Raw genomic sequence first — 27,287 nt, 5'->3', positions numbered from 1 at the left:
CCCATGGATAAACCAAGCATCTGCAAACTGTTGAAGACTAGATTTGCGCTGTTCAGATTTGGAAATGTACAGGAAGACTAGGTACAACCTCCAGAAGACCATTACCATTGCAAAAATCCATTCCAGACCAAGCTGTAGTCTCAGATGAACACAAGGCAATTGTGGCAGAGCTTGCGTGTGACTACTTTCTATAAGGCAAAATTAGGTTGGATCATTAACTGTAATACATTTCTTCTGGATGAATTCCATGACTTCTATGCTCTTTTCAAAAGGGAAAACAAGTATCCATCCTTATGAGACTCCACAGCCTTTGACAACTTTGTGTTCCCTGATTCTGAGGCTGATGTGAAAAGAATCCTCAGAAAATGTCTGACTTTAAAAAATTCATTTTAAATATAGACATACAGCTTGGTATTGAGGCCTTTTGGCCCATGAGCCCGTGCCACCCAATTGACCTGCAAACTCAGTACTTTATTTTTTGAATGGTGAGAGGAAACTGGAGCCAGGGAAAACCCATGCAGGCATGGAGAGAATGTGTAAACTTCTTACAGACAACGCTGGATTTGAATCCCGGCCCCAATTGCTGGAGCTGTAACAGCGTTGAGCTGACTGCCACGCCAACCATGCTGCCCTTTCAGAAGGTTTACCTAGCCATGTCCTCAATCTAATTGGATGGTGTTTTTGTAGATATTTTCAACAACCTGCTTCTGAGGTCCCCGTCTGCTTCAAAAAGACATCTATCCATCATACCCATGCTCAACTTAAGCAAGATGCCCTGCCTTAATGACTGTTGGCCTATATCACTTGGATCTACTGTGATGAAGTGCTTTGAATGGTTACTGATGCTTCAGAAAGGACCAGCACTTAATTCAGTTCACCTTCTCCCTGTTTTCTATTCTGCGTTAGATCAAGTGGACCACAGGAACACTTACATCAAGCCGTTGGTCATTGGCTACAGCTCGACATTTAACACAATCGTACCAGCCAAACTTATCAAACTAAAAGATCTAGGACTGTTAATTCCTCTACAACCAGATCCTCAATTTTCTCATCAGCAGAACCAACCTACATAGCAGATGCAATATTACAGGGTCTCCGCTCAGCTCTGGATCACCTAGACTTCAGGCTCCTCTTCATTGACTGCAGCTTAGCTTTCAACACCATCATACCCTTAGTGTTGTTCAACATGCTCCAATGCCTGGATTTCTGCACCCACTGCAACTGGATCCTTGACTTCCTCATTGGAAGGCCACAGTCAGTACAAATCAGAAACAATGTCTCATCCTCACTGATGATCAACACAGGCGTACCTCAAGGATGTGTGCTTAGCTCGCTGTTCTACTCGCTCTACATCCATGAAGTGGCCATCTACAAGTTTGCTGAAGACACCACAGTTGTCAGCAGAATCACAGGCGCCAATTAAGAAACATACAGGAGGGAAATAGATCAGCTAGTTGAGAGGTGTGACTGACAAGGACATCGATTAAAAACTCAATGTTAACAAAACCAAGGAGTTGATTGTTGACTTCAGAAGGGGGAAATCAGGAGAACACGAACCAGTCCTCCTTAATGGGTCAGCAGTGGAAAGGGTTAAGAACAAGTTCCTGGGTGTTAACATCTCTGAAGATCTATACTGGGGTCTCTTTGTCAATGCAATTATGGCAAAGGTTCGCCAGCGGCTATACTTCATGAGGAGTTTGAGGAGAGTTGGTAGGTCACCAAAGACTCTTGCAAATTTCTCCAGATGTACCATGGAGAGCATTCTGACTGGTTGCATCACTGTCTGGTATGGAGGTGCCAATGCACAGGATAGGAAAAAAAATGACAGAGTTGTTACCTCCGCTAGTCTAATCATGGGCATCAGTCTTCCTCCATCACATCATCTACAAAAGGAGGTGTTTTAAGAAAGCAGCCTCTTCTCATTACTACCATCCAGAAGAAGGTACAGGAGCCTGAAGGCAAACAACCAGCACCACAAGCTTCTTCCCCTCCACCAGCAGATTTCTGAATGGACAATGAACCACAGGCACTACCTTTCTTTCTCTTATTTTTGCACTAATCAAATGCTTCCGTAAAACAATGAAATTTGTGACATGTTCATGACAATAAATTCTGATTCTGATCTTTTCATGCTTTACATTCTGCACTGGGGTAATTTTATGTATCTATTATCAGTATATATTGTAAACCTCTTTGGCTGCAGCAAGTCAGAATTTTGCTACCAATGTACCTTGTATAAATGAATATAAACTCTATCATTATAAAGAGCTGCAGAGAATGCCATCTATAAAATTCACAGTTGAAAGACTCTGAAATTTGAATAGATTATCTTCACACAAATGGAATGGCAGTATACAAAAGTTAACTGGCATTATAGAAGCTCATGCATTTATGCCCTCTGAACAATATAGTTTTCATAAGTATTCAAATCTAATGGTTACTTCCTAAGAAGATAATTTTTAATCAGAACACAATGAATAGCCAAAAATGTAATTTACTCATTAATTCTGAGGATCTATGACAGCTTTCGAAAGACACATTCCAAAATGTCTGCTTCCAGGCATGTTTTTCTTCTCTTCTTGTGAATAACATTAATAATGTTTTGCTGCTGGCCACCTCTGCAAAAAAATTGGGACTATATTAGGCATATTCTTGACAACACATAAATCTCTTTATTGGGTTATTTTTGGAGTCTTTTGCCTTTAATTCCTCAAGGTTAGCAAGATAGTTGATGGGTAGGGGGCAAGAGGCACACAATAATTTTACATTATTTATTAATGATTTAACTATTTTTCTTTCTTTCTCTGCATAGTACTCAATTTGGACAGCCCTGTGGGTCGCCTGGAATGTATTCATTTTCTGTTTCTATTTAGAGGTTGGAGGACTCTCAAAGGTAAGGATCAGCTTTTATAACAAGAATTACAAACCAAAATCAGGAGGAGATTTTATAGCATACAGTAGTCTTAGAGTGCGTGATGCATCCGAATCTTGCTACAGAAACTTTTGTTAGACGACCAGTCTGTCATTTGGCTGGCTCCTCCTTGCCACTGGCCCCTATTTGGTTAACTGAGGTTTGATGTTTAAACTCTTGTGCATCCATTCTTATGCTAATGTTATGTTCTTTTTCACCTTTACTCTTTATCATGAAACATGTCTATTTGCTCCAGGTTTTATTTCTCTAACACTGAAAAGAGAACAATAGAAATAAAGATGCTTTAGAATCTCTGTAATTAGCTAAAGTGCACCCTCAGGGAAAAATGTCCGCAGGTTAATTAACCAACCTTCATTAATTGCAGCAATTTTTCTTTTGATTTGATGCAGCTTCCTATTTGTGATAGTTCAAGGTGAAATATTATTTGGCATAACAACTAATCTTTTTTGACAACAAATCGAGTGTTTTTGTTTGATAAACCTGACCAGAAAACTTTGCTGCTCATACCTTTAGAGAATGATAAGATAATTATTTATATGGAAGACTCAAAATAAGTTATAATTTATGAGGCATTATAATTAATGGATATGTTCTTCTTCCGAACAACATTAGATCAAATCAAGTGAAAAATGAATAAAATGACATAACTAAGTTTGGGAGAAGAGCATTAATTGAAATTTGAATCAAGTTGAAATTTGAAATCTGATCTTTGATGCTGAATGTTACAATCTGTCATTAATCACACAGTGGGAATGGCATCTATCAAGTGGCTATTGCCCTTTTAAGCTCACTTATGTTTTAGAAAAAAAGTGATTAGATGAATAGTATCATTTTAGATCCTGTTCTCATTTTTTAAATATATCCAGCATGGTTATTAAATGAGTAATGACCCATTTCCAATGAACGTGGATTCAAATTTCTGTTAAATACTGAATATCATTTGCAAAATGATTTTAAAAATAGGGTTTGGCATTTCACTCTGATCATTTGTAAACAATTGAAATTAATTCCCTCTGTGAAAGAAATTACTTAGTGCAAAAATAGTATAGGAGAAATGAATGATACTGAAAGTTAATGATTCCCAAGCACATGAAGGCATATGCCCCATGATTTTGAAAGAGGTAGCAGTGGAGAAAATTCATGCAATAGGACAACTTCCTAAATTCCAGATTTTCTCATGTGGTTTCTATAAATTTGGAAGTAGTAAATTTAAAGATGCTTGGTAGAGAGAAAATTTGGTTCTACAGCATATGGAAAATGCAAGAATGTACTCTCAAGGAAGTGGTAACATGACACTTAGATAATAACAGGAACAAGAAGAGGCAGCATGGATTTATGAAAGGGTGACCATGTTTAATAGATCTGTGAGAGCAATTTGAAGTTGTATCTAGCAGTATAGATAAGGAAGAACAAATAGACAATGCTGTTAACAAGATAAGAGCACATGGTATAGCAGGAAACATATTGTACTAGCGAGGGTAGAGCATTGGCTGATTGGCAGGAAGCAGAGTTGGAATACAAGGATCATAATCTGGTTAGCTGCCAGTTGTTAGTGGTGTTACACAGTGGTCAGTGTTAGGGCTGTTTCTTTTTATGTTGTATATTAATTATTTAGGTTATGGAATGGAAGGCTTTGTGGTCAAGGTTGCAGATGATACAAAGATAGGTGGAAGAGAAAGTAGCATTGAGGAAACAGGGAAGCTGCAGAAGAACTTAAACAGATTAGGAAAATGGGTAGAGAAATGGAAAATAAAGGGGTAGAAAAATGAAAATACCTAAATGCAAAGGGACCTGGGTATCCTCATGCAGGATACCCTGAAGGTAAACTTGCAGGTTGAGTCGGTGGTGAAGAAGGCAAATGCAATGCTGGCATTCATTTCAAGAGGAATAGAATATAAGAGCAGTAGTGAGACCTCACTTGGAGTAGTGAGCAGTGTTGGGCTCTTCATTTAAAAAGAGATGAGAGGGTTCAGAGAAGGTTCACAAGAATGATTCCAGGATTGAAAGGGTTATCATGTGAGGAGTGTTTGACAGCTCTTGGCCTGTACTCATTGGAATTTAAGAGAATGAGGGGGATTTCATTGAAATATTTTGAATGTTAAAAGACATGGACAGAGTAGATGTGGAATGGTTGTTTCCCATGGTGGAAAAGTCTAGGACAAAAAGGCACAGCTTCAGGATTGAAGGGTGTCTGCTTAAAACAGGAATTTCTTTTGCTAGGGGGTGGTAAATAAGTGTCATTTGTCACCCAGTCAGTTGTGAAGGCCAAATTGATAGGTGTATTTAAGGGAGAGATTAATAGGTTCTTAATTAGCTAGAGCAACAGAGGTTATGGGGAGATGACCAGGCAGTGAGGCTGATTGGGAAAATGGATCAGCTCATGATTAAATGGCGGGCAGACTTGATGGGCTGAATAGTCTATTTTTGCTCCTATGTCTTTGGTCTTATTAAGTGTTTGTAGCCGTGCGTTACTAGAAAGAACACACACACGCGCGTGTCAGGTTAAGCTCTGAGTTTTATTAGGGCTCAGGCCCACTTTTATACTTGCATTGTCCCCTCCATGGCCCCCTTGGCTGATGTCACAACATGCATAACATAAGTGGGTTTTCCGCATGTGAGTACTTTCCTGCATAACAGTGCCTTTCTTCCCCATGAGCTGTCCTTGTCTGTTGGCTGCTGTAGAAGAAAATTGATCTTATTGTATATGCAGTTGAAATGTTGCAAGTGTGGCCATCTGTTTCCTTTGTAAACTAAGAAACCAGCCAGTTTTGGCTGGTTTCTGAATCATACCCATGACATAGTATACTTAGGAATGTGCTTTGTGTGCAGAAGGAAGATGAGAGTTGTTTGTTCTCTTGCATAAAAATGTCCTGTCTGCCTGCAGAAGGCAGAGTTCTATCCTGGTGGTGATCAGGACAGTCTCTCCGTGATATCACGAAATAAAGCTCTCGAAGCAAACTCTGAAGTCTCTGCCTGAGTTATTCTGGAAAGGAGATTTTCCGCGATAGATGTGCAGCAAGGCCAGTGCCATTTTGGGGTTGCTGGCCTTAAAGCTGTCCTTGCCGTTCACCCGCCGGTTTGCTTGTTGGGGACAGTGCTGCTGCGTGGGCTGCTGGCCTTTGGTTGTGCTCGCCGCTCGGAGCGCCGGCTCAATCGCTGCAGTGGCGGGCCGCCACATATTTACACTTTCAGAAACTTTTCAATAGATGCCAAACAATAAATTATTGCACAAAATTTGGGAATGGGATCTGGGTGACTTATAGGTATTGATTGGTTAACAGAGAGGGCAAGAATAAATGAACCACTTTTGGATTCGGAGCTTGTATCCAGCGAGATACTGCAGCGGTTGCGAATTGGATCCTAGTTGTTTGTAAGCTAAATGGAGGATATGTTGAGAAACCAGTCTGTGGGTGTTTCCAAGCAGGATAGTTGTTTACAGAGATGGTAGAGAGACAACCTGAGTGTACATGAAACCATCCACTTTGATATAGAAAAAGGAAAAGTAAAACATTTCTTTAAGTAGTTTTTTAATAAGTATTTGCACTCTAGGAGACCCTACATTCTTGTACATAAAGAACTGGAAATTAACAAGAAATTATAAAAACAATAGTATATTGACCTTTACTGCAAGAGAATATGAGTGAAGAGATCTTTCCACAATTCCATAGTACTTATTAGAGTCTGCAAATTAAACAGTGGACAAGACTTGTCTCTCTTTTAAATTAAGAATATGCATACAACATGGATAGTATGACTGAAGCTAACAAAGTTTATTCCAGGGATAGGATGGGATGTGGCATGATTAGCATAGCAGTTAGCGCAATACCTTTACAGCACCAGTAATTGGGACTGGGATTTGAATTCTACACTGCTTGTAAGGTGTTGGTACATTTTCCCTGGCGGCTCAGTTTCCTGCCACCATTTGAAACGTAGCGGGAGTGTAGGTTAATTGAGTATAATTAAGCAGTTCAGGTTCTTGGCTGAAAAGGCCTGTTTACTATGCTATAATCTCAGAAAAAACTGAGATTAGAAGAAATTTTTTATTTAGAACTCCTGTGGAGGTTTAGACCTTGTCTATATCCAAGACAGAGATCTAAAAATTTCTGATCATTAGTGAGACACAAGTACAGTACAACTCCGATTATTCAAAATCAGATTATCCAAAATCCTCAGTTATCTGAAATATTTTTGAACCTGGGAATGACATCTTTTGGCTCCTAAAATGTTTTCAGATAATTGAGGATTTTAGAAAAATCAGTAATCCTCATTTATCCAAAAACATTTGAAGCCAAAATGACATAATTTCACCCCCGAAAAAGTTTGGATAAATGAGGATATCCAAAACAATCAGAAATCATCAATTATCTGAATTTTTTTCAGAGATGAACTGATCTCGGAGGTTGAAAAATTTGGGGGGAAAAAACTGAATAGAATTTAGAGTTTTTGGTGTTGGATTTATCTTGTTCAGGTTGTTTTTTGGTGAGAAATAAACATTATTTCATTGTTGTTTGTGGTTGTTTGAACACTGTTGCAAGTGATTTGTTGTGGCTACTGGGGTGTTTTTAAAAAAATGACCAGTTATCCAAAAATATCATTTTTCCGAAATAGGCCTGGTCCTGACCATTTTGGAATAATTGGAGTTGTACTGTAAATAATTCAGTCGAATGTCAGGCACAGAAGTTGAATGCCTACTCTTGCTTCAAAGTCTTATGTTATTTAGAAATATACTAATTGTAAAATATTGAGCAGTCTGATTTCAGAGCCAGCTCTTCAGCGCTTGACGTCCTGCTTTGCGGAAACTGCCAAAATGTTTGGCCTGGAAGTCAGCCTGAAGAAAACTGAGGTCCTCCATCAGCCAGCTCCCCACCATGACTACCAGCCCCCCCACATCTCCATCGGGCACACAAAACTCAAAACGGTCAACCAGTTTACCTATCTCGGCTGCACCATTTCATCAGATGCAAGGATCGACAATGAGATAGACAACAGACTCGCCAAGGCAAATAGCGCCTTTGGAAGACTACACAAAAGAGTCTGGAAAAACAACCAACTGAAAAACCTCACAAAGATAAGCGTATACAGAGCCGTTGTCATACCCACACTCCTGTTCGGCTCCGAATCATGGGTCCTCTACCGGCACCACCTACGGCTCCTAGAACGCTTCCACCAGCGTTGTCTCCGCTCCATCCTCAACATCCATTGGAGCGCTCACACCCCTAACGTCGAGGTACTCGAGATGGCAGAGGTCGACAGCATCGAGTCCACGCTGCTGAAGATCCAGCTGCGCTGGATGGGTCACGTCTCCAGAATGGAGGACCACCGCCTTCCCAAGATCGTATTATATGGCGAGCTCTCCACTGGCCACCGTGACAGAGGTGCACCAAAGAAAAGGTACAAGGACTGCCTAAAGAAATCTCTTGGTGCCTGCCACATTGACCACCGCCAGTGGGCTGATAACGCCTCAAACCGTGCATCTTGGCGCCTCACAGTTTGGCGGGCAGCAGCCTCCTTTGAAGAAGACCGCAGAGCCCACCTCACTGACAAAAGGCAAAGGAGGAAAAACCCAACACCCAACCCCAACCAACCAATTTTCCCTTGCAACCGCTGCAATCGTGTCTGCCTGTCCCGCATCGGACTGGTCAGCCACAAACGAGCCTGCAGCTGACGTGGACTTTTTACCCCCTCCATAAATCTTCGTCCGCGAAGCCAAGCCAAAGAATTGTAAAATAATAGTTACAACAAATAATGCTGGTGTTTCTCTAGATTTTTTTGTAATAATTATTAAATGATTCTGCAGTTTTCTCTGGTTTATTCATTTGTGTTAAGTTACCCATTTTTGGTTTGCTTCCTCAAATGTATAAATAATACACAAAATCTGCAAATCTTCAACTAGAATAAAAGTTCCTTGGATCAAAATGATATTTTCCCATTGATCTAGGAGTTCATTTACATTTTACCTTGAAAGTGGAGACACAGGTAGACAAGGTGGTGATGAAAGTGTTTGTCATGCTTGCCTTCATTAGTCAAGGATTGGATAATCATGTTATATCTGTACATGATGTTGGTAAGGTGATAGGAAGGATGCTTTAAACTATAGAGAGGGTGCAAAAAGATTTGTGACTGGAGGGCTTGAGTGACAAGAAGAGATGAATAGGTGAGGACTTTTTTCCCTTCAGCGTAGGAGGCTAAGGAGTAACCTTATACAACATCTTGAAGGCACCGATAAGGTTAGTAGCCATTATTTTTTCCCCAATGTAGGGGAGTCTAAAACTAGATGGGGTACGTTAAGTTGTGGGAGGAAAGCTTTGAGGGACTTGAACACCTTTTTCACACAAGGGTGGTGAGTACATGGAATAAGCTGGCAGAGGAAGCCCTGGAGATGGATATCATTACAATATTTAAAAGACATTTGAACAATCCGGAAGGTAGAGAGGGAAACACAAAAATGACAGATGTGGGAATCTTGAGCAAACTGAGATGTTGATGGATCTCAGCAGCATCCACAGGTACAAATGGTCAGTCAATGTTTTGGATCGGGACCCTTAATTGATTATCTCAAAATCTTTTGATTATGACTGACCATTTCTACCCATGATTCTTGTGTGACCAGTTGAGTTCCTCTAGCATTTCATTGTTTGCTCAAAGTTCAGAGGATATGCACCAAATGTACACAAATGGTAGTAACTCAAATAGGCAACTTTGTCAGCATGGATAAGTTGGGCCAAAGGGCCTATTTCTGTTTTGTATTGCTCTATGACTCTATTTCCCCAGACTGTCATCTTGAACCCATTCTGCCTGGCTTTGTAAACTTAGTCCTAATTTGATCCTGGATATTTGGCACTTAGTTTGATGCCAAGCATTCAAATTAAGATTGTCCAACCTCCATTTGAATGGGACTTATCAATAATACAGACAAAACACATTTTCATGTTGTCCACTTTTGTTTTCACTCTTGCAAAACCAGCTGGTTGTAAAACCAATTAGTTCCTCTGATTCATCTTTTCAGTGACCTCAGATAAAAAGAATTTAGATTGAAGTGCAAAACAAATAACTGACCTTCTGATCTGCTTCAAGCATAGTGAAAATATTTAAAAACTGAATCCCCCCCCCCCTCCTCCAAATTTACAAATTGGACAACATGTGTGTCAAGCAGCTTTGGTCAATTCCTGTTATTGGAGAAAAGTTTTATTAATGTCCTTGTCATAGAGATTTCCCCTCCCTCAGCTATGATTCGGTGATTGGGATAAGCTCATTAGCGTTGAGACATCAGCATTGAAAGCATGAAATGCTGAATGAAAAGACTCCAATGTTGAATGATGAGCATCTAAAATGATCACACAAAAGATGCTAGTATCGAAACAAACAATGTTGAAAATGTATTTAATGAATTTAATGGGCAGAGTTCAGGTGCTGGATTTCCTTTGGTAAGGAAATAAAGATGTGTTTGATTATATCATCTTTACATTAACAATGGACACTGCAATTATGGTGTGACTTCAGGTGATGTACATGTAGATTTTTCCCTTTGTTAACATTAAACATGGACACATTTTTCTATCCATTTTCTTCAGGATAAGTGACCATAGGTATTTTGAACTGGCAAAATGCTCGTCAATTTCTGTTCATCAGAATTCCCAACTATTTATTTAGTCACAAACAATAGGATAAAACATAGAAAGAAAAAAAATTCTCAATGTCTGATTTTTAAAATAAAACTATCCAGAATAAAATAAATTCTTTAAAACCCAGCATGTCTTTCATGCTGTCAATATCAGACTGATGCATCATTGAGGTTGTTTTAATGTCAGTATCTATCATAATGGCAATTCACTGTTGTAACAACGGAGCTGCCATTTATTAGACATCAGCAGAAGAAAAATGAAAGGACTGTTGTCACTCACCAAGATCAGTCACATGCCAATTAGCAAGACTTACTCCTATCACATGAGAAAACAAAATATGGGGTCACTAAGTTAAGTCTGAATAATGTTGATCACAGTGGCCCATTTGATTCAATGCGGTGCACAAAAATGCTGTAGAAACTTAGCAGGTCATGCAATACCCATGGAAAATACAAGGCCGCCAACATTTTGGGCCTGAACTTTAGTAAATCCCAGCATCTGTAGATTATTTGCTTATCTCCATTTGATGACCTTTTGGGTTGAAAATCACTATCCAGACTCCACACCAGCAGTTGACTCTTAATTGCCCTTTGAAGTAACATAGGAAGACACTCAGTTTACAGGTAGGAGGCTCACCACCATTTCTCAAGGACAATAAGAATGATCCATTTTCATCAATGACCATATTTACAAATTAGTAAGTACGAACTTCTCCAACACTTGTGTACTGCACTAGGTCCCTATGCCTGCAGTCTTCTTGTTTCCTTACAAGTCTGGAACATATAACATTGCAATACAGTGCAGCCCCTACAGCTGAAAATATTATGCTGACTTAAGTTATTCAACAATCTAACCCTTTCCTACCTCACACCATAACAATCTGTTTTAATTGTAAAATAAATATGAAACTGACAAATTGACATGAACTCAATGAAAATATATTCTTCGATAAACTAAAAGCATCACCATTGATAGATAAAGACCAGGATCAATGTCAATCAGTACATATATCCAAAATTTTTTTCCTTTGGTTAAAACATAGATTAGTGTGGAATCCGAGATACCCTCCAAACAATGTAGCTTCCCCTCTAATGCCATCAACTTGGCCCTCACCCATATATCCTCCATTACTCGCACATCAGGGCAGCGCGGTTAGTGCAGCGGTATTACAGTGCCATTGACGCGGTTCAAATTGGGCACTATCTGTAAAGAGTTTGTACATTCTCTCTGTGTCTATATTAATTTCCTCTGGGTGCTCCAGTTTCTTCCCACTTTTCAAAAAGTATAGGGTTTGGTTTGATTGGAATATATGGGAAGCACAGACGAGTGGGCCAAAAGGTCCTGTTACTGTGCTACATATCTAAATTTAAATCTGCCCTAACCACCCCCCCATCTGCTCCAACATGCAACAGGGACAGGATTCCCTTTGTCCTCACCTACCACCCCACAAGCCTCTGCATCCAACATATCATCCTCCTCCATTTTCGCCTCCAGCAGCAGGCACATCTTCCCCTCTCCTTCTCTCTCTGCCTTTCCGCAAGGACCACTCCCTCCATGACTTCCTCTTCCTCTCCTCCCTTGTGATTGCAGGAAGAGCTACACTTGCGCCCACAACTCTTCCCTCACCACCATTTGGAGTCCCAAACAGTCCTTCCAAGTGAATTAACACTTCACTTGGGAGACTGCAGGGGTCATTTACTGCATCCAGTACTCTTGTTGTGGTCTCCTCTACGTCGGAAAGACTGGACGCAGATTGGGATATCACTTTGTTGAGTACTTCGGCTCTGTCCACCGCAATAGTGGAAATATCCCAGTAACAACCTATTTCAATTCCCTGCCCTATTCCCATGCTGACATGCCTGTCCATAGTCTCATGCAATGCCATATTGCGACCACCCACATCATATTCTATCTGGGCATCCTCCAACCAAATGGAATCCATTTGGATTCCAAATGGATTCCAAATGGCTCCCTCCTTCCCTCCCCCTTTCTCCCTCTGTCACACACACACATATTTTCCCTCTGCCACCTTTCACCCAGTTCTACATTCACAGAACCGCATCTAACCCTCACCTGAGCAATTTTCACCTTTCCCCTTGTGTCCTCCTACTCTGTCGAGTTATCATTCTTTGTCTGTTATCCTGTGCTCCTCCCCTGCTCTTTCTTTCCGTTACCCCAGGGATTTTAATTTAAGTGCCTGTCTGATTTTTTTACTCGTACCTTCAAAAAGACCTCATGCCCAAAACATTGGTTATATATCTTGACCTCCTATGGACGCTGTAAGACCTGCTGAGTTCCTCCTGTGTTTTTAATACAATCTTAGCATCTGCAGACATCCGTGTTTTATCCATCCTGGTGCCTTGTCATTGAATAAGATGATAAATAGTTGCTCAATACTATTGGACTAGGAAGACTCCTTCAAGGAGTCTTATCAATTTTAAAACTATTTATGTGCTATCTGTGTAAATTATCTCAGTAATACTAAAATTTGGAACTGTAGGAGTTCAAGGTTCTTTTAGTTTATCTAATTAAATCTTTCAGAGCAGGAAAATTAGTGAAATATGTTGTGTTGTGTCAAATTATATTTAGGGCCACATCTTTAAAGTATAAAATAATAAGGGGAACAACCTGTCAACTTTATACTGCTCAAAAATACCGCAGCCTTTTTTCCTGATAAGAATCACAGTTCCGTACTTTTATTTATCAGATGTTTCTTGGGCATTTGAAGAAAAACGGATCTCTGCATTGTTTGGAGTCGTTAAATATTGAGATGCAGTTTAGGCAAAAAGATAAATGCGAAGTACATTAGCTCATTGAGGTACTCCATTACCGTGGGTACTTCCAGATAAGAGACTCTGTGGCTGGCAATGCTTTGAGAGCTCCTGAATTATTGAAGATGAAAAATTTGACAGTTGATGTGGACCTGTCAGCACCTTTCATGTTTGTGTGTCAGTTTGAAATTGTACAACTTCATTGAAATAATGGGACAGCGATCAGGATGCAGGTTCAAATCACGTGCTATCTGTAAGGAGTTTGTACGTTCTCCCCATGTCTGTGTGGGTTTTCCCCAGGGTTTCCAGAGTCCTCACTGTTCAATACATACTGGGGGTGTAGGTTAATTGGGTATAACGTGAGCACAGACTCGTGGACCGAACTGGCCTGTTACTGTGCTGTATGTCTAAAAATAAATGTCATGTAATAAAGGCAGGTAAATTAGTGAAGGCAATTTGAGTCTTTGGTGTGGGAATAAATTGTGGAAGTTTTTATGAAAACTGTGTATGTTGGAATGCTACCATAAGGTGTAAGAATCCACCCTCCTCTTGGCTATCAGGTGAACCTAATGACAAACAATTTACTTAATAGTTCTTTCTCCTCTCAGTGTAAATGACTTCCATGGAACTGTTGTAATGGCATCTCTGCCACTGATGAGGATCTGGGAGAATGGAGAGCAGTGACACAGCGCTGCTCCTAAGGGGTTAATTGCCTGGTCCTAATGCCAGTAGCTCTGTACAAGTGTTAAACAGCCTAGGTGATGGTGTTTTTAAAGTAAAATCCTGCAACTGTTGGCTCTGTGCCTGAGCTCGGCAGCGACCATTAAGGATTGCCAACTCCAGGGAGCAACGGACCAGCACAGGGCACCAGAAATGGGGACCTCGCCCCCCCACCCCCCCCAAGTTGAGAAGAAGAAGCAGAGGAGAAGAACCTACATGGCAGTGACCAAGGTGGCGGACCACTGAGGGGCTCAGTGGCTGAGGGACCCACACGGGCTGTGGGCAACTTGAGGTTGGGGGACGTGTATAGGCTGCGGGCTGCTGGAGACTGGCTCATTGGAACCAGTTATCAGAGTTTGTATTCAAGAGGGTGCTGTGGGCAAGAAGGGCTCTCGAACAGCCTCAGGCACTGAAGGCAAGAAGGGCTCTCAAACAGCCTCAGGTGCTGAAAGCAAGAAGGGCTCTCGAATGCCCTTAGGCGCTGAAGGCAAGAAGGGCTCTCGAACGGCCTCCGGCGCTGAAGGCAAGAAGGGCTCTCAAACAGCCTCAAGCACTGAAGGCAAGAAGGGCTCTCGAACGGCTTCAGGCGTTGAAGGCAAGAAGGACTCTTGAACGGCTTCAGATGCTGAAGGCAAGAAGGACTCTCGAATGGCTTCAGGCGCTGAAGGCAAGAAGGACTCTCGAATGGCTTCAGGCACTGAAGGCAAGAAGGGCTCACGAACGGCCTCAGGTGCTGAAGGCTTCCTGATCAGGCAGCTAACAAAAAGAAAGAAAATTGTCGGAAGTTTGTATATGGGCTTGGGTTGCTGATGGTTTGAACAGAAATGGAGTCTTATGTGGCTGCAGGAGTGCTGGAGGCAAATCCATGATCACTCAGTGGCTCTGAGAGAACTCTCTTTTGCTTCCTTTCATCTTGTAAGAGCTACACTAACACTGACTCTTTGTCTGGCTTACGGCAGGCAGAAGGCAATTTAGTGTAATATTATATGTTCTGTACTAATACATGGCAGTAAAATAATCTTGACATCTTGAATCATTTGCTTCTTTTAAAGAGTGCAGGTGACAAGCCAGCCTTTTCTCCTGCCATATGTTTTCCTTTGACTGAAAGGACTGACCTGCTAACATTTCAAAACACAGCAATGCATGAAAGCCAGTATCGGATGTGTAAGATTGTGAACATTTGTGATATTTTAGTGATTTTATTGACATTGCTTCCTTGATTCTAAGGTGCATAATTTTTTGAAATAGAGACAGAATAGTTTGTAGAATCTCCTGCTCTCCTTTTGAAATGAATGGTTAATGCTGCAATTCTTAACAATATTGTAATGCTGCACATTAGATCAGTGCGCTGAGGCAGAAGAAATATGTGACACATGAAAGGCTGCAGATGCTGGAATCTGAAGCCACGCACAGTCTGCTGGTGGAAGCAGAGGACTGGTACAGGGCACTAGAAAATGGGGACACCATGCCTCCATTTAAAGAGAAGCAAAGGTGACGATCCACAGGACAGTGACCATGGCGGGGGACCAGCAAGGGGCTCTGAGGCTGAAGAACGCACAGGCAGAGGGCTGCTAGTGACTTGGGGCGAAGAACACACATGGACTCCGGGCTGCTGGGGGCTGCAGTCAAGGGATTCTCAGCAGGCTGAGGACAGGTGGAGACTGGCTCAAACAGCTGTAGAGATATCAGGTATAGGAACCAAGATGTAAGAGAGTGCCGAGGACTCTAGTGGCTTCCTGATCATGTCAGAGGTTTGGATCTGGAGCTCTGGTTTGGACTGAAGGCTATGTGTTTCTGGAGGCTGCAGGTGTGGACACCCAATGACTCTGAAGGGACTCTCTTGCTTCCCTTTCTCTAAATGTAAGGGGTGCCTGGCAATTTCGGCTGATGGTGAACCTTTGGGTACGTTATGGTAGACTAAAGGAAATTCTGTGTATTACATTTTCTGCTTTATTTCATGACAATAAAATAATCTTGAATCTATTCTGACCAGGCAGTGTGCAGCCCATTGGTATGTGCAGCCCATTGGTATGTGCAGCCCATTGGTATGTGCAGCCCATTGGAATGAGCACTGAATTTTCCAATTTCAGGTAACGAGTCCAACCTCTCTTCCTCTAAACTACTTCTGTCATGTCCCCTACCCTTCACTCCCTCACTTTTGTCTCCTCTCCATTCTCATCACTCTTCGCTTTTATCCCCATCTCCCCAACGGATTCTTGAACTTCTCCCTGTTTCTGCTGCTTGTGGGAACTCATCTCCACTTGTTCGATTGACTACAATGAAGACAGAAATGTGAAGGTGACTATAATTATGGATAATATCAACACAAGCTGAGGTGATTGATTAAAGGTAAATTCTTTACTCTCCATTCTCTAATCAGGAAACCTCCAATCTAGTGCTAAGATTGTGTGCCTGCTTCACAACCAGGCAACCTCGTTTCACTACCAGGCAACCTTGTTTCACAAATATTTTTTGTGTATTTTTGGTCTTGGGAATCTCACTATTTTTCCTCCTGTGGAATCTGACATTTGCTTTAATGCATTAAGTAATATCTTCATTTGGACCTCCCAAAATTGACCACATGTGCTTCCTGAATTATCTAAAGCCACATCAATCTAGCTTCAGATGCCAGTTCTCTTTTCAACACAACTTAAGTGCCATGTTGGTGCACCTTTTCGCATCATTTCCCACTGTCCCATAACAAAGCTATGTTTTTCTTTTGGAATAAGTATTTCCAGAACCCACCTCCTGTCTGAGAGACCTCTAGGCTCTTCACCATCTGAAAATGTTTGCCATCTGGGCAATAATCAAGACTGTGTGCTATTATTATCCAGAGCAGCTAAGTGGCACTTAAATGGCAGGTCTTACTCTGAACCACTCACCCACAGATTTTTGGCATTCCAACTGACTGGTGTGAAGAGCACTGTGAGTCAAAGATAATTATCAGTATGCACTGAACAAAATAGTCTGGGGAAAAAAAAAATCCTCTCTGACAATATTTTGAAGATGTCAGCATGTCATCATCTGTCAGTGAAACATTTGTATAAATATTAACATTCCAGTCCCTCAGCATCCGTAGATGGGGGTGGGCGGAAAAGACCCTATAATGTGCAGTACCAATGTGGAGCTTCTTCGACATTCTATGCTGACCTCTGCTCCATAAATGTGGTCAATGATGTGTTCTGTAGAGGCTTTTCTACTCGGGCTAGGTGGTGTAGCACAGTCCCACTGGATCGAAAGTTCCACAACAAGACCAAGCCCATCCTCCACAAAACTGAACATAGGTGAGATGAGAAGTAAAATACGAAAGTCTGCAGACAACCCTAGTTGTGGTGAAGAAGGCTTTTAGTATGCTGGCCTTTATCAATCATTGCATGGAATATAGGAGTTGGGAGGTGATGTTGAGACTGTATAAGACGTTGGTGCGGCCTAATTTGGAGTTCTGTGTGCAGTTCTGGTCGCCTAATTATAGGAAGGATATAAACAGAGTGGAGAGAGTGCAGATAAGGTTTACCAGAATGTTACCTGGGTTTAAGCATCTAGAGTATAGGGAGAGATTGGACAGATTAGGTCTTTATTCTTTGGAGCGTAGAAGGTTGAGAGGGGATTTGATAGAAGTATTTAAGATTATGAAAGGGATAGACGGAGTGGATGTGGATAGACTATTTCCGTTAAGAGGAGGAAAGATTAAAACAAGAGGTCATGAGTTAAGAATTAAGGGGCAGAGGTTTAGAGGTAACATGAGGGGGAACTTCTTTACTCAGAGAGTGGTAGGCGTGTGGAATGAGCTTCCGGGAGAAATAGTGGTGGCGGAGTCAATTGTATTATTTAAGAAAAGGTTGGACAGGTATATGGATGAGAAGAAGATGGAGGGTTATGGGCATTGTGCAGGGAGGTGGGACTAGAGAGGGGTGTTTGGTTCGATGCGGACTAGAAGGGCCTAATGGCCTGTTTCCGTGCTGTAAATTGTTATGTTATATGTTATGTTAAGTAAAAACACAGTGCTGAAGAAATACAGCAGGTCAAACATTGTATGTTGAAATGATAAAGATTCATAACCAATATTTCGGGCTTAAGCCCTTCATCAAAGTATAGAAAAAAATTGGTATGCATCCGAACAAAAAAGTGGGTGGGGGGGAGGTGTGGAGGGGAGAGCATGGTCCCAAAGGCAGGAGGTAATAGGTGAAGGAAGGGAGGGCACAGCAGCCATCAGGAGGAGGAAGGATGGCTAGATGAATAGAGAGTGAAGGGGCTGGTGAACTGAGGGAAAGAAGACAGGGGGGAGGGAGAATGGAGAGTAAGCTAGCAGAAACTAGAGGTTGATGTTAATGCCATCCGGCTGGAGAGTGACCATATGAAAAATCAGGTGTTGTTCCTCAAATTCCACATGACCAACAGGTTAAGGCTGAGTCATTAGTGCCCCACACCTTTAGGCAGGGGCTTCACCTGATCCACTCGCTGTACTTTGGCGCCCAGCACTACTAACCTGCGATGTGTCAGGTAAATCTGTGAACTTACGATGGCAGTTCGCAATACGTGTATATCCTGCCTATCTGCGAAAATTCAACACCACACCAAGGCACCCCTGCAGCCTTTCCCGACAATACGCAGAAGATTTGAGCATGTGCACGTGGATCTGGTTGGACCATTACCAGTATCACAGGACATGAGGTATATTCTCATGGTAGTAGACTGCTTCACACGCTGGCCAGAGGCCATTCCATTACCAGTCAGTGATACTGAGGCATGTGCTAGAGTGTTCATCTTAAATTGAATTGCTAGACTTGGAGTGCCTACACACATAACTTCGGACCGTGGACCACAGTTCACTTCAGCGTTATGGTCTTCCTTGGCTCATTTTTGTGGTACACAGTTGCACCACACTACTGCGTACCATCTACAGTCCAACAGCCTGGTGGAACATTTCCATTGACCACTTAAATCTTCACTGAAGGCCCGACTCACCGGCCCCAACTGGGTCGATGAACTACCTTGGGTTCTACTAGGAGTATGAACAGCTCCAAAAGAAGATCTGTCTGCATCATCTGCAAAATTGATGTATGGTATGGCCCTTATGGTTGCAGGAGATATTCACTTCACTTCACAAGCAATTCAGACATGGTCGTCCTGCAACAACTCCGCAAGAGTATTGCTAACAGCAAACCATCCTCTACCAACTGGCATGGCAAACCTAGGCAACAATTGCCTGTGATAGTACAGGTCTATCACCAATGTACATAGTGTATATAGTTACTGTACCTAGACTGTCTTACAGCGATTGGCTGAGAGCTAAGCCACTCCTATTGTCTGGGCCTTAAAGGGTTGTGTCCCTAGCCAGGTCGGATCATTCCGGACTGGTCGGCCACCTGTGAAGAGCTCCGGTCTTTTGCTAATAAAATTGTAGAGCTCGTCGAAAGAACCAAAGACTTGTTGATCCAAACCAAGGCTTTTATCTGTCCATCTGTATGCTGGCGCACGTCCCCCTGGAGAGCGCGTCAGGCGGGTCGTTGAGCTTACCAGGCCGGTACAGGATGTCATAGTTAAAGGTGGAGAGTTCGATTCTCCATCTGGCGATTTTGTCGTTTTTTATCTTACCACGCTGGGTGTTGCTGAACATGAAGGAGACCGCGCGTTGATCAGTCAACAGTGTAAAGCGCCTCCCAGCGAGGTAATGTCTCCAACGACGCACCGCTTCAACTATGGCCTGGGCCTCCTTCTCGATCGAGGAGTGTCTACTCTCCGGACCCTGGAGGGTTCTGGAGAAGAAGGCTACAGGCCGACCGGCCTGGTTCAAGGTGGCTGCCAGGGCGAAGTCGGATGCATCGCTCTCGACTTGAAACGGGACAGACTCATCGGAAACTCCATGAGGCGCTCTGTCATCCAGGGGTCACTAGGTTTGCTCACTTTGTCAAGGCGCGCAACTTACCCTACACAGTCGAGGAGATCCGCTCCATGACCCGAGCCTGTTCGGTGTGCGCTGAATGCAAGCCCCACTTCTTCCGTCCGGATAACTCCCACGTTATCAAAGCCACCCGCCCCTTCGAGCATCTTAGTGTAGACTTTAAGGGGCCCCTACCGTCGACCAACCGTAATACCTACATCCTTACGGCCATCGACGAGTACTCCCGCTTCCCATTCGCTGTAGCCTGCCCAGACACCACTGCCACCTCAGTGATACAGGCCCTTCACAGTATTTTCACCATCTTTGGGTACCCCAATTCCATCCACAGTGATAGGGGGTCCTCATTCATGAGTGCAGAGCTGCAACAGTACCTTCTGGAGTGTGGTATTGCTTCAAGCAGGACCACGAGCTATAACCCACGCGGTAATGGCCAGGTCGAGAGGGAGAATGCCACCATATGGAGAGCGGTTACACTGGCACTCCGGTCTAAAGGTCTCCCCACCTCTCACTGGCAGGAGGTTCTCACTAGTGCTTTACACTCCATCCGCTCCCTCCTATGTACTGCAACAAATGCCACCCCCCACGAAAGGATGTTCCTTTTCCCGAGGAAATCCGAATCGGGAACCACTGTACCGGCATGGCTCACCGTCCCTGGCCCCGTCCTTTTGCGACGCCACGTCCGGCACTCAAAGAACGACCCCTTGGTCGACCGAGTGACTCTACTCCACACGAACCCACATTACGCATACGTGGAGTTCCCAGACGGGCGGGAGGACACTGTTTCGGTGCGGGACCTAGCTCAGGACGCGGTAGACCCAGCAAACCCCCCAACTCCTTCTCCAGGCCCCGTGCCGCAACAGAAGGACCAACAGCATCCCAATGACCCGGGCCACCCTGCCAACAAAACGACTGGGGAATTAAGCGACGGAGCAGTCGCTCCCGACGAGCCCGCTGGCAACACCACTCCAGTGACCCCAATCCCGGCACCACGGCGGTCACGCCGGATGGTCAGACCCCCTGACCGCTACAGTCCTTGACCTACCCCTTCCTTTCATTCTCTCCCTCGTTTTTGTTTTTTTTTCCAGGGTCAATTCTCCAAGAAGGGGTGAATATGATAGTACAGGTCTATCACCAATGTACATAGTGTATATAGTTACTGTACCTAGACTGTGCTTACAGCGATTGGTTGAGAGCTAAGCCACTCCTATTGTCTGGGCCTTAAAGGGTTGTGTCCCTAGCCAGGTCGGATCATTCCGGACTGGTCGGCCACCTGTGAAGAGCTCCGGTCTTTTGCTAATAAAAGCCTTGGTTTGGATCAACAAGTCTTTGGTTCTTTCGACGAGCTCTACATTGCCCCAATCACTATTAAACACTGAGTTTGTATTCATACAAAGACAGGTTCCAGGGCACCGTTACTAAAACCATATGAAGGACCATTTCATGTGATTAAGAGAGATGGAGTGGTATATACATTAGACATTAGAGGGCATCTGCAGCTATTCATCGTGGACAGACTTAAACCCACCATATGGACTCTACTTCACTAGTTCAGTGCCCTTAACCCAGGCGACATGGACATCCACCTAAGTCAAGCATATCTGGCATCTTAAGTTATGGTGACAATTCTGGGGGGGGGGGTGGTTGATGTAGCGGGGGCACAGCATGGTATTGCGAACCGCCACCATCAGTTCACAGACTTACCTGACACATCGCGGGTTAGCAGTGCTGGGCACCAAAGTACATTGAGTGGATCAGGTGAAGCCCCTGCCTAAAGGCATGGGGCGCTAATGGCTCATAGCTTTAACCTGCTGGTCCTGTGGACCAGCAGCTGTTCAGGGAATAAAAGATCTGTGTATGTCTGCAATAAACAAGTCTTGAGTTGACTACCTTTGTGTGTGTTTGCCTTTATTTAGTAGCATCTACCGTAGTAGCCCCTACACCATGCACATAATGAGTCAATTAGGTACGATTAAAACAGTGGTTTTCAAACTTTTTCTTTCCATCCACATACCACTTTAAGCAATCCCTTACTAATCACAGAGCACCTATGGCATAGGGAATACTTAAAGTGGTATATGAATGGAAAGAAAAAGGTCTAGTGGCAGAGGGAGCCAGGGCAGATGAGCAGGAAATGGAGGAGATGCGGATGAGGGTTGAGTTAATGGTGGTGGAGGGGAAGCCAAGTTTGTGGAAGAAGGCGGATATTTCAGACGATCTGGACTGGAAGACCTCATCTTGAGAACAGATGTGGCAAAGATGGTGTCATATTGAGAAGAATATCAGGTTTGGTGGGTTCACAGAGAGATGAGTCTAGACTCGAGTGTTAAATCACATGCAACTTTAATTAACACATGGGAGATAAACGGGAGAATGTTAAATGGTACTCGATGAGCCCTGTATTTGTATATCTTTTACTTCCTTTCTCTGGAGACCTAAACATCACCTGCTTGTCTGCTTTTTACTCATACCTTAAAAGAAAGGATCAGGCCCGAAACATTGGTTATATTGTATATCTCCTATGGGATGTGCGAGTCCTGCCAAGTTCCTCCAGCACTTTTTCTGTTTTTACTGAAAAATGGATGTTACATGATTGAACTTTTAGGACCATGTTTCTGATTCTGACCACCCAGTTCTCAGCCCGATTGTATGCCTGAAACCTGTCCACACTTAAATCAACCAATCATGCATCAAAACACTATGCTTTTCCACAATAAGGCTCTTTTTCTCTGTCATTTCCTCCCTCACTGTCCTATCCCTTCCAGAAGTTGCAGGGGAAGGCACAAAATAAACATGTATGGCAAAGCTGCATTGGATTCAATCACCACTTTATTGCTAATTGGTTTATTGATTCCGTAATGGGTTATTGTCATACTGTTCAGAACAAATACAGTGGCCTGCATTTGCTTAATGCTAATTTGACACTTCATTTAATTTTCCTTTCATTCCATCAACTTGCCCCAGTTTCCATGCTTCAACGCACTAAGAACGATTCATACAGACCATTTAACATAACAAAGAAATTGATGAAGGTAGGACAGAGAAGATTTACTAGGATGTTGCCTGGACTTCTGGAAATGAGTTACAAGAAGAGGTTAAACAGGTTAGGACTTTATTCCCTGAAGCACAGAAGAATGAAGGGAGATTTGATAGAGGTATTTAAAATTATGAGGGGTAAATGTCAATAGGGTAGATGAGTTACAAACCAGAGGACATGGGTTAAGAGTGAGGATAGGTGAGATACAAACAAGAGGACATGGGTTAAGAGTGAGGATAAGTGAGATACAAACCAGAAGACATGGGTTAAAAGTGAAAGGGGAAAGGTTTAGGGGGAACATGAGGGAGAACTTCTTCACACAATGTGGTAGAAGTGTGGAACGAGCTGCCAACTGAGGTGGTGAATGCCGGCTCAATTTTAATATTTAAGAAGAATTTCGACAAGGAAAGGTATGGAGGACTATGGACTGGGTGCAGTGGGAATAGGCAAAAACAATGGTTCAGCATAGACTAGAAAGGTTGAAGGGGCTTGTTTTTGTGCTGTAGTGTTCTATGGTTCTATGGCAGTAGATGTGTCCTATATGGATTTTAGTAAGGCATTTGACAAGCCCCCCCTCCATGAGAGAATTGTTCATAAAGTCATGAGGCATGACTTAATATTTCACTTAATACATGACAATAAATTGAATTTTCATTCTAATTGACCTAGATGAAGAAGTGAAAGGATAGGTCAGTAAGTTTATGGAAAATATGAAGGTTGGAGGAGTTGTGGATACTGCTGAAGATTGTCGTAGATCACAAAAGGATATAGACAGGATTCAGAGTTGGGCAGTAAAGTGGCAGATGGCGTTCAATCCAAATAAGTGTGAGGTGATACATTTTGGAAGGTCAAACTTGAAGACTGAGTACAGGGGTAATGGTTGTATGCTTAACAGTGTGGAAAAACAGAAAGACCTTGGGATCCAAATGCATACATCTCTTAAGGTTACTGGACAGGTAGATAGGATAGTTAAGAGGCTTATGGAATGCTGGGCTTCATAATTCATTAGGTTATGTTTTGGAGTCGAGAGATCATGTTGCAACTCTACAAATCTCTGGTGAGACCACACTTAGAGTATTGTGTTCAGTTCTTGTCACCTCATTGTCAGAAGGAGGTGGAAGCTATGGAGAGGGTGCAGAGGAGATTTACTACGATGTTGCCTGGATTAGAAAGTGTCTTATGAGGCAAAGTTAGCACAGCTAGAATTTTTCTCTTTGGAGCAAAGAAGGATGAGAGGAGATTTAATAGAGGATTTAATAGAAGATTTTGAGAGGCATAGATAAGGTGAACAGCCAGCACCCTTTTCCCAGGGCAGCAACACTCGAGGGCATCTCTACAAAGTGAAGGGATGAAAGTTTAGGGGTGACATTGGGGTAAGTTTTTTTTACACTGAGTTGTGGGTGCCTGGAATGGCTTGCCAGGGATGAGGTAGATGCTGAAACATTAGGGGTATTCAAGAGACTCTAAGACAGGCACATGGATGAAAGAAAAACAGAGGGTTATGAGGTAGGAAAGGTTTATTCATTTATTTATTGGTAGGAATATATAAGTCGGCACAACATCAAGGGACGAAGAGCCTTTGCTATGCTGTAATATTCTATATTCTATGTTCTAACTCCCTAAACTTACCTCTACCCCACTTCTGCCTATCTCATTGGTACTAGTACATACAACAACCTCTGGATGCTCACCATCCTCAATATTCTACAACTCCTCAGAGACATCCTGGATCCAAGCACCCAGGAGGCAACACACTATCCTGGAGTCTCTTTTGTGGCTGCAGAATCTCCTATTTGTCTTTGGGTGTCCTCTTGGTGGGTAAATATTTTCTTTAATGTGTTTAGAATCATAAGGAAAGTTCTGAGTTCAATCATTGTTGTGCTGAATTAATTCAATTGAAGTGACATAACATGTTATTATTGAGTTTTATTTACAGTAACCCATGATGTGAAATTCTTGCCTTATTCTACTGAATGGTCACTGTCGGAAGTTATCAACAAGTGAGGATAGAATTGATTGGATATAATACTAACTATTTCTGCCCTCTCAAAACAAAAAGCACAATAAACTCCTATTTGAACTTGTTAGTGCTACGTCAGAGAGGGCCCACTTTTACCGCAGGACTTGTTACCTGCAGAAAAATTGAATAAACACTGAAGCAGATAAATTACAGCAGAAATCTAGAATTAAAACCAGGTGTAGCACAAGAAGCTGACCTTTAATTGTTAAAAGAAATTGAATAATTTAGCCCTAATTTCTGGACTGCAGGAGACGCTGACTGAGTTTTACATATACCCATTGGGAGAAAATATTTGGAATTTAACTGCTTATGGCAGGCCCAATTTTCAGTGCTTACAGCTATCTACAGAGATGTTTAATGCAGAAAATTCCCCTCGATTTCCTTGAGAATAACAATTCACAAATTGTATTGTGACTGATTTGTCAAGCACATGGTATTGAACAGGTATTTGAAAGATGCTGTTTATTTCTTCCTTGATGTTAGAGGTCCTGAAAAATTGACACCAATCTCCAAGTGTCATGTTGTGCTGTTAGAGAGCAGGCGATTGGTGTGAGCAGCACATTTAATAATTGATAACATCAGATCTGCCACCTCTTTTAAGTGATTATGGGCTCTTTCAGCAAGGTTTTGTCGAGATTCAGAAGCTGAACTGCAATTGCATTACAGAATTCGGCAAGCACTGAAGGGAATAGAAACTGCATAAAGAAACCTGACTTTGGTCCTGACACTGAAGATAAGATACAGCAAGTAGTAAAACACAAAAATTTGCAGTCACCATGATTGAGGTAAAAGACATGACTGGAGAAACTCAGCAGTCAAACCATGTACTTTATATAGCAAAGTTAAAGATACATAACCAACATTTTGAGTTTAAGCCCTTCATTATACCTTGATTCTAAATTTTAATTGTATACATTTTGGTTTGACCATGTAGAAATTACAGCACTTTTTATATATCCCCTCATTTCAGGGCACTATAATATTTGGGACATAACAATGGTCATGTTTAGTTCTTTGTTGCATATCCCTTGCACCCAGTGACTGCTTGAAATTTGTGATTCATCGATATCACCAGATACTGAGTATCTTCTCTGGTGATGCTCTGCCAGGCCTCCACTGCACCCATCTTCAGCTCTTGAATATTTCGGGGGCTTTTCTCCTTGGGTTTTATCTTCAGAATATCAAAGGCATGCTCAATTGGCCATTCAAGAATTTTCTAGTTTTTAACTTTGGAAAAACTTTTTTTTTTGCTTTAGCTGTATGTTTGGGAACATTATCTTGCTGTAGGATGAAGCACTGTCCAATGAATTTGGAGGCATTTGTTTGAACTTGAGCAGATAAAATGTTTCTATACATTTCATTATTAATTTTGCTACTGCTATTAGTGTATCAATACCTGGCAGCCATACATGCCCAGACCATAACACCACCATGTTTCACCGATGAGGTGATATTGCTTTGGATCTTGCATGGTCCATTACTCTGATACTGGTTAATCTTGGTCTCATCTGCCCACAATACCTTTTTTCCAGAATTCTGTGGCTCTTTTAAATACATCTTTGCAAACATTAATCTGGCTATCTTGATTCTGTGGCTGACAAGTGGTTTGCATCGTGTAGTTTAGCATCTACATTTCTGTTCATGAAATCTTCTGTGGACAGTAGTCATTGACATTTCTACACCTGCCTCCTGAAGAGTGTTTCTGATCTGTCGGACAGGTGTTTGGGAATTTTTCTTCATTATGTTAGGAATTCTTCTGTCATCAGAAGTGGAGGTCTTCCTTGTCCTACCATTCCCTTTGTGACTACCCTCTTTATTGTTAATGATGTTCCAAACAGTTGATTTTGGTAATCTTAAGGGTTGGCCGATATCTTTTACTGTTTTACTTTTTTGTTTTTCAGCCTCATAATGGCTTCTTTGACATTCATTGGCACAACTTTGGACCTCATGTTAAAAAATGGCAACTTCAAACTCCAAAGGTGATCAAAAGCTTAAAAGCAAGCCTAGCTTTCTCATACCTGCATTAATGAAGCAATTAAACATACCTGAATAATCACAAACAGCTGTGAAGTCATATATCCCAGAGTCAGAGTTTCACAGCATATAAATGGGCTTTTATGCTACTTCCCTTCATACCTCAATTCTTCAACCTGTCACCTGTTTATCTATCTAACCTTAAATCTATCTAACAATTTGGCCTCTCCCACCCTCAGGGGAAGAGAATTGCAGAATTTTTTTGTCTCAGAGAAAAGACATTTCTATGCACCTCATTTTTAAATGACTACC

General features: G+C 42.3%; 1 protein-coding gene across 1 annotated transcript in view; it reads left to right on the top strand.

The window, feature by feature from the left end:
* The window catches only part of LOC138753110 (sodium/potassium-transporting ATPase subunit beta-1-interacting protein 3-like), a 223,765-nt gene that overhangs the window by 10,061 nt on the left and 186,417 nt on the right, over nt 1-27,287 (top strand). Inside the window, exon 3 of the mRNA XM_069915694.1 lies at nt 2,813-2,893. Coding sequence (XP_069771795.1) covers nt 2,813-2,893 — 81 coding nt within the window. The remainder of the gene's footprint in view (nt 1-2,812; nt 2,894-27,287) is intronic.

The sequence above is a fragment of the Narcine bancroftii genome, chromosome 2, assembly GCF_036971445.1.
Source record: "Narcine bancroftii isolate sNarBan1 chromosome 2, sNarBan1.hap1, whole genome shotgun sequence".
Taxonomy (NCBI): Eukaryota; Metazoa; Chordata; class Chondrichthyes; order Torpediniformes; family Narcinidae; genus Narcine; species Narcine bancroftii.
The sequence above is the reverse complement of the archived record's forward strand: the minus strand, read 5'-3'. Positions and strand labels throughout refer to the sequence as shown.